The 7,267-nt window shown below is 42.7% G+C and overlaps 1 protein-coding gene across 1 annotated transcript in view; it reads left to right on the plus strand.

The window, feature by feature from the left end:
- Positions 1 to 5,503, plus strand: part of PIGN (phosphatidylinositol glycan anchor biosynthesis class N) — a 96,189-nt gene extending 90,686 nt beyond the window's left edge. Inside the window, exon 28 of the mRNA XM_009279210.2 lies at positions 5,114 to 5,503. Within this exon, the coding sequence (XP_009277485.1) occupies positions 5,114 to 5,237 (124 nt within the window). The 3' untranslated portion in view covers positions 5,238 to 5,503. The remainder of the gene's footprint in view (positions 1 to 5,113) is intronic.
- Positions 5,504 to 7,267: the final 1,764 nt, after the last annotated feature.

Raw genomic sequence — 7,267 nt, forward strand, 5'->3', positions numbered from 1 at the left:
CCCCGGCCAGCTTTCCCCAGTTTATGTACTGAGCATGACGTCACATGGTATGGAATGTCCCTTTGGCCAGTTTGGCTGTGCCCCCTCCCAGCTTCTTGTGCACCTCCAGCCTTCTCAGTCGGTAGAGCATGGGAAGCTGAAAAGTCCTTGGCTAGTGTAAGCACTACCTAGCAACAACTAAAACATGGGTGTGTTATCAGCATTGTTCTCCTCCTAAATCCAAAACACAGCACTGTACCAGCTACTAGGAAGAAAATTAACTCTATCCCTGCCGAAACCAGGACAGTGCCACATTTGCAAAGCTTCTGTTGTATATTTCTGTACTTATTCTTTTTTGTGGTGATAGCTTTCTATGGATTTTCTAATTACCACACTTCAAAACTTTTGTATGTCCTCTCTCTTACTAAGAATGTGCAAGTTCAGCAGGAAACCCTTATTAGGCAATACTTGGGTTTTTCAGTACCGGTGCTCAGGAGTTTCATGTGTAAGAGCTGGTTTTAAATCCCTTGCGATAAAAAGACCACCTTCACTGCTTGTTTTTATGGTGATGTTTTCTTCCCTAGTGGATCTCTCTCATTGTTTGGAAGTAGGGTTTCTTTACTGAACTGACATATTTCCTTTTTCTAATTTCACCCCTAACTCCTGGCTTTTACATCTTATTCTACCATGCCTTAACCCCATTACATGTCATTTTACCATGCCTCATATCTGCCTTAACAATGTGATGTCTTTATTCTCCCGGTTGAATTCACCATGCCACTTAAGTATTGTCTTTGAATGTAAAGAGATTTCTACTTTTCCCACTCTTCCAGATTGTAATGAAATGCTGAGCAACAACAGATCCAACATACGGTCCTGTATTACCACATTCAGCAAATTATCCACGCACCATTGATTCCCTCCTCTCAGTAAATTATCAGTTACCATAAATATTTATGGCTTCTTAGAAAGTTTTCAAGCCCCTTTGCTTAATGGTCGTGCCAAAATCAATGTGAACTTGTTTTTCAGAGAGTGCTTTTCATTGTTTTGATATATTAATGGCATAATAATCTTGCAGTGAATGCAGAATTCATAGCAGTGGCTTACACAAGCTTCTGAGGTCTGCTAACCTTACTGTCTACCTATGTATGTTGAGGTCATCCTAAATTGCATCATATGCCCTAGAAGAACACACCATTACATTTCATAAAAATAATAACGCAGTTTTTCTAGTATTTTTGATGTATCAGTGTGTAGTACGTGATCATGAGAAGTTTGTTCTGACAGATTCTTTTATTTTCGAATAACAGACAAATAGAATAGCTAGCTTTTCGGCTTCTTTATCACTAAAATAATTTCTTTATGGCTTAAAAGGTATGTTTATCTATCTCTATAGGTAGATATAGCCTTTAAAGCCTACTATATCTATACAGTATATGCAATTTGTAAATAGCTGTATATTCAGATAGTCAAGATAAACCCTAAAGCTTCTTTATATGACAGTATTATATAGTTTTATAGAGACAGATCCTGTACTACTCCCTCCCTCTTTTTATAACAGTTGCTGGAAGATAAAGAGAAAGATACGGTCTTAACTGTTCTGCAGTTTCAAAGTTCAGGGGACACAGATAAAGCACAGGAGACTGTTTTTTAGGTTTTAGGATAACAGAATCTGTTTCAGGTTCAGGATGCTGGGGCTTCTAGGTCTGACTATTAAAACAAAGGTCTTGTAACTAGGAGGAAAACAGCGTTTACCAACAATTTCTAAAACAGGAGCTAGGAGTGATGTGTGTTGTGATTTGTTTTGTGTGAAACAGAGGAGAGCGAGTGTGGGAACCCAGCTGGAAATGCAGTAGACTTAAAATTCAGAATCTAAATCTGGGGTCTCGGTGTGTGCTTGGGAACAACCCCACAGTTCAAAGTAGCGTATCATGTAGAAATAAGGTCCTCGGACTCTTCTGGAGAGTGTTCTTCCAAGTCCTTGCACGAGTTGTTTCTGTTTTACTTGTTTTGTTTCTAGTTTTTTTAATTTCTATGGTAACTTCCTTTCTTCCCAGCTTCTAATCTTCCTGTAACATCTTCCTGTCTTCCCAGCTTCTAATCAGGTCTGCCATCTTAGGAATTAGCCTGTCTTGGGAGAAAGCCATGTTTTGGAGCAAGATTGATTCCCCCCACCCCCACTCATTTTTTACTGAACTTTGATTCTTCTTGTCTTTGATTAGTACTTCTCACCCATGTACACTGTCACAAACAAAGCCAGGAGATGGTAGCACCTCATATGTTCTCCTCTTGCTTCCTTGCCACCGAAACAGGTGTCTTGCTCCCTGATACAAAAATTTTCCTAGGACCAGCTTTGCCTGTTGACCTTGATCCATACGTAGGGCACTTACCTTTCCATTGAATAGTGCTGCCTTAGCTTAGATCATCCGTGATCCCCTACACCAGCTGCCTCTTCTCTACCATTACCTCTCCCTGCCCATCTCATCCTTTATAAGCATTGCCCCACTGTGCCCCACTATGCTATTCTCTTGTACCTCTTTAATGTCTCTTCTTCCTCCACATGGATCTAACTTGCCTGGAGCCTAGAATCTTGCTTCTTTTTCTTATTAGCTCAGGTTTGACTTCTGATGGAGGAAGCTTGTTTTGAGAATTACCTGCTTCACTGTAACTACAGATCGCCAAGGGCGCAGTTCTGGGTTGTATAGGGATCAAGATTTTGCCACTGCTGTTGTGGCATATACCTGTAAGAGTCTTGCTTTGTTTGTTTGTTTAATTACAGCATTACCCTAGCCTGAGAGCTAATTTACCAAGCAGAGCTGCCTGCAGGCACTGCAGTACCAGTTGTTGATAGCCCCAGAGATGCTGGCTGTTTGTAATTATGGGACAAGTAGACTGAAACTGTTTTTAATTGTGCTCTATGGCATAATATACGTACTTATTTCTTTACTCTGATCATCTGATATTTTAATAAAGGAGCATAACTATTCAGCCTTTTGCAGTATAGCAAGGGAGAAGTGTGTGTAGCACTCTCTTATTTACGAAAGCATGGAGGACCCAGTCCCTCAACTGACAGGTAGCTAAGCAGAGTTTGTGGAGAGTTTTTTCCTTTGAGAAAGCCCCTCTCTGTGCCCCTCAAAATAATTGATTAGCACCCACATCTGGAAAAGCTCCTTTTAGGGCGGACAGGAACTCAGATGCCTGTGTAAAGACCATGCTGATGGCAGCAAGTCACCAATCCTCTGGTGACTCTCTCAGGGTGTCTGTAGGAATAAAGGCAGGGTCTTCATTTGGCTTCTGATTTTCAGATTTCTCATTCAAGCTTTCTCTGAAAGTAGAAGGGAAGTGGTGTTGCTACTTACATGAAAAACTGCAACTCTGATGCCAGGTGAGAAGGAAAGCTGACGTGTTACCAGTAATGCACGAGATGTTAAGCCATCCAGCTATTTACCAGGGTGGCTGTTCCCTTAAGAGCGACGCAAACTTCTGTACCTGTGGTGCTTGTACAGTCCCCAAGGGCACATTACGCCATGAAGATAACTGCAAGGAGGGTTTGACTTTCAGTTGGCAACATGTCCTTTCCCATGGAGAACTGAAGCTGAGCCTGTAACACACCCAGGTGGACTTCCAAGGGCAGCTCTTGAGGGAGCTGTGTTATCTTTGTTATTGTAAATGTGCTGTGAACTACGAAGTCTGAAGTGCAGTGACCAGGTGAAAGTATGCTTTGTGTCTGACTTCATGCTCTCTGTGTCATCTTACACGTTCCCCACAGAAACAGAGCAGCAGTATGGCTCTGGTAGGTGTGCTGTTCTGCTTAGCTAAAGCTGGAGGGGGAGATGCTTATAGGAAAGGCATGTAGGGAAGATGGTTCCTGTCTGAGATTTTAAACCTTGAGTTGTTCACATTAGTGAATATTTTCAGTTGCACTGCGTACAAGTGGGAGTTTACAGAGATGCAAGCTGCAGGCTGTTGGGGTGAATTATGCTTGTTGAAGTCTGACCCCATTTGTCCTGGTGGATTTTTTTGCAACTGGTTTCTTAAAACTATGTATTCTGAGCAAGGTATTTGTGAGAAGGTTTAGTCAGACTCAACAGAAACAGAAAAATCTTGTAGCATGAGTCCAAGTCCCTTTCAGTGTTCTCCATCCACTTTGGTCAGACCCCCATCTCCTTTGGTTGCTGGTATCCTGGCTGTGGAAGAGCTCCCACTCATTAGTGAACTTTTTGTATTACTTTTATTCTCTCACACTGGTTAGCAGCCCAGCTTTAAGAGCTGGTGCTTCTCCACTTCACAGAGCTAAATTGCGCTAGGCTAGCGCCAGGGTTGTCATAGTCTTGGGGTCGTGAGGGTTGATAGCATTGGCATTATGAGCTTTACTGCTCTTCTGTGGCTAAACTCTCAAACTGAATGAGTCCTCTGGCAGAAATTCCAGGTCATTAAACCGGCAAGTGCTCCTTGCAATCCTTTTTTGTTACTAAACTCGGACTTCTTCAAGTCTGAAGTTACCCTACTCATCCTAAAAAGCCATCTGCTTTGAAATAGTGGAGGTGGGTGCATCAGGAGGTATGGGTACCTCTCATGTCAGAACACCAGTATCTTCAGTAGTCCCAGGAAAAAAAAAAAATTCCACAATTTTTAGAAATGTTGAGTGAAAAAGTAGTTTGTTTTTTTTTCTTAAAGCTGTTCATCACTGAAATAGTGTTTTCTCTAGAAAATTGCACTTCAGCTGACATAAATATCTGAGTTGTCTTACTACCGAGGAATGTCTACCTGATGGCAAGTTCTCCCTAGATTCTCCATTATCAGTTCACAGCAAACGGAAATTTTACAATGGTTTCAGTCACATACATTCAATTACCCACTTGAATGAAAAATACACCCAGTACCTCTTATTCACTTGGTATATGCTCAGTTGTGTTTTCTATTGTCCCCACCATTTTATTTTGTCACAGACTTTGGTTTTTACACGGTAGTGCTGCTATAATAGTTGTCTTCCAGGAGTAGCGTATATAAAATGGCATACTAGGCCTAGTTAAAAAGAAAAAAAATATTCAGAGGGTTGTTTATGTCGGTTTTTTTTTTTACTCTGCAAATTTGCATTTTTCTCTCACTTCTTTTATCTGTCTCCTCCTTGCAGCATTAGCCACTATGTGCTGGTGATGTCATTGACCATATTTATGATGCTGATGAATGGACTGGCCCAGCTGCTAACTACAAAGAGACTCGAACTTCCCAGAAGGACTAAGCACCATTCCACGTGATAAAGCGATAAATCTTCCTGCCTTGTTCCCATCCTCAGGCTTCCTCTGAACCAACCTCCACCTCTGGAATGTAAATATAAGTTAATGGACTAGAGTGCCATTAACTGGGCATCCCAGTTAATCCCATCCAGGGATCAGAGCGCTCTGCTGATACAGGTTAAATGCTGTCCCGTGACTGAAATTTGCATTTGGAGATTGCCATTTAGACATCAACGGGGCTAAAAAAGCCTCAGCTTTATTCTCCAAGTGTACATATTTCTTGAAAATAAAAACAGCAAAAAAGTCCTTTTTGAAAGAAATAGGCAACCATCTTTTGGGGTTTTTTTTTTGGTGGTTATAATTTGTCTGCCAGCTGTTTCTCTCACACATGCTCACTCTCATTAGGAGTCTGCAAAGCCCTAGCTTCATTTCATGTCTCGCGTAAGCTTCTCACAGACTAAAGCATAAATTAAATCAGTCTGGGCAGATCACTGATTTGTATGTTGCCGATGTGGCATACGCATTTGAATATCTCTGAAACTGGCTATGCTTTTTGCAAGCTGTGTCAATGTGCATGTGAGAATATGTTGAGGCAGGCTAAGACTGGTACGCTGCGAGGCTGTTACTTGTAAGACAACAGATTTTAGCTAACCTCGGTGTGAACTGCTGCTGCTGACCACGCTTTCCTGATGCCTCCTGTACTTGGGTGAGCTGAGCAGTATGCCAGCTCAGGTAATTGATCCAAATGAAAAGAAACCTGATTGAAGAATTGTAAAATAGCATTCAGACAGATTTCCTGGTCCAGCTCATGACGGGGCAGGCAGGAAGGTTAAGGCTGATTGTTTCAGTGGCAGCCCAGAGTTAGATCAGCATAAAGAGGTCATGAAGCTGCAGCTGGAGTTGGTGGTTTGCATATAGTGATGCCACACAGACTTTTTTCTTTTCTTTCCTTGTTTTCATTTCCACTTGTGTTCTGCTCCTGATTATAAGCATCAGCCTGGGTAATGGCTGCACCATGAATCAAACGCAGACACAAATCCCCTGGTTGTACACTGATTACAAGTGAGAGCAAAGAGCCAGAGTGCTTAGAGGCTCTGTTTGTTGTGGGTGCTCCTGGGAACGCAGTAGCTGTAAAGACATTGCATGAGGCTTTGAGACAGGCTTGTAACTTTGTAGCCTTTCCACAGCAAGCATCAGCTTCCCTACCACTAGCCCACAGCTGATTAAGTAGCTGATTAAGTAGCACAAGCTACAGTACCCACCTACACCTCAAAGCTTCATCACTCCCTGAAGTCATCTGTTGCGAGAATTAAACAAAATTGTATCTCCTGAAGCAAAAATTGTATCTCCTGCTCAGCAGGAGGCCTGCACAGAGCTAGGTGTCCTGCCTTTGAAACAGCTTTTTCCATCCACACCATCAATAAAAGGGCTTTTGAAGCAGATCCCTTTGCACAGTGAAGGGAATGACTGAAAGAAAAAACTTTCTTCTTTCTGTGCTATTACATGATGGCATCACTAAAAACTGTGCTATGTAATATCCCTGTGTCACACTCCCAGCTTGCAGCCAGGGCTTCCTATCTGGGAGCTGATACATATGGTATGTGATGCTGGCAGCCAAGGCTAGACATTCGTCATGAGGGCTGCTCCAATACTCTTTGCAGCCATCTGGCATTTGGCCGTGGTCACACGTCTGTTTAATGCTCTGGAAACTAGTCATCCCTCTGCAGGAAGTTTGGCTGGGAGAAGCCAGTCACCTCCATCTGCCTGTTGAGTGCTAGAAAAATATCGTATGATGGGCCTGCAGTCATCTGTGCAGCTTCAGGGTGCCCCTTGAGAGCGTCTGAGCACTGGAGAGGGAGTCATTTTTCCACTAGGTAGTGGTCCGGTGGTCCTACTGGGCATGTTGCTAGCACAGCTGGTCTCAGTCACAGAAGATATTTCGCATTTGTTACAGACTTGCATGCCGGAAGGTGGGCATGTGCCCACTGCTGGCAGTCATGCCATACAGCCAAGGCAAGGAACAACCACGAGCAGGTGGGAAGTTGCTGCCA

This window comes from Aptenodytes forsteri, unplaced genomic scaffold (assembly GCF_000699145.1).
Source record: "Aptenodytes forsteri isolate BGI_AS27 unplaced genomic scaffold, ASM69914v1 Scaffold81, whole genome shotgun sequence".
NCBI lineage: Eukaryota > Metazoa > Chordata > Aves > Sphenisciformes > Spheniscidae > Aptenodytes > Aptenodytes forsteri.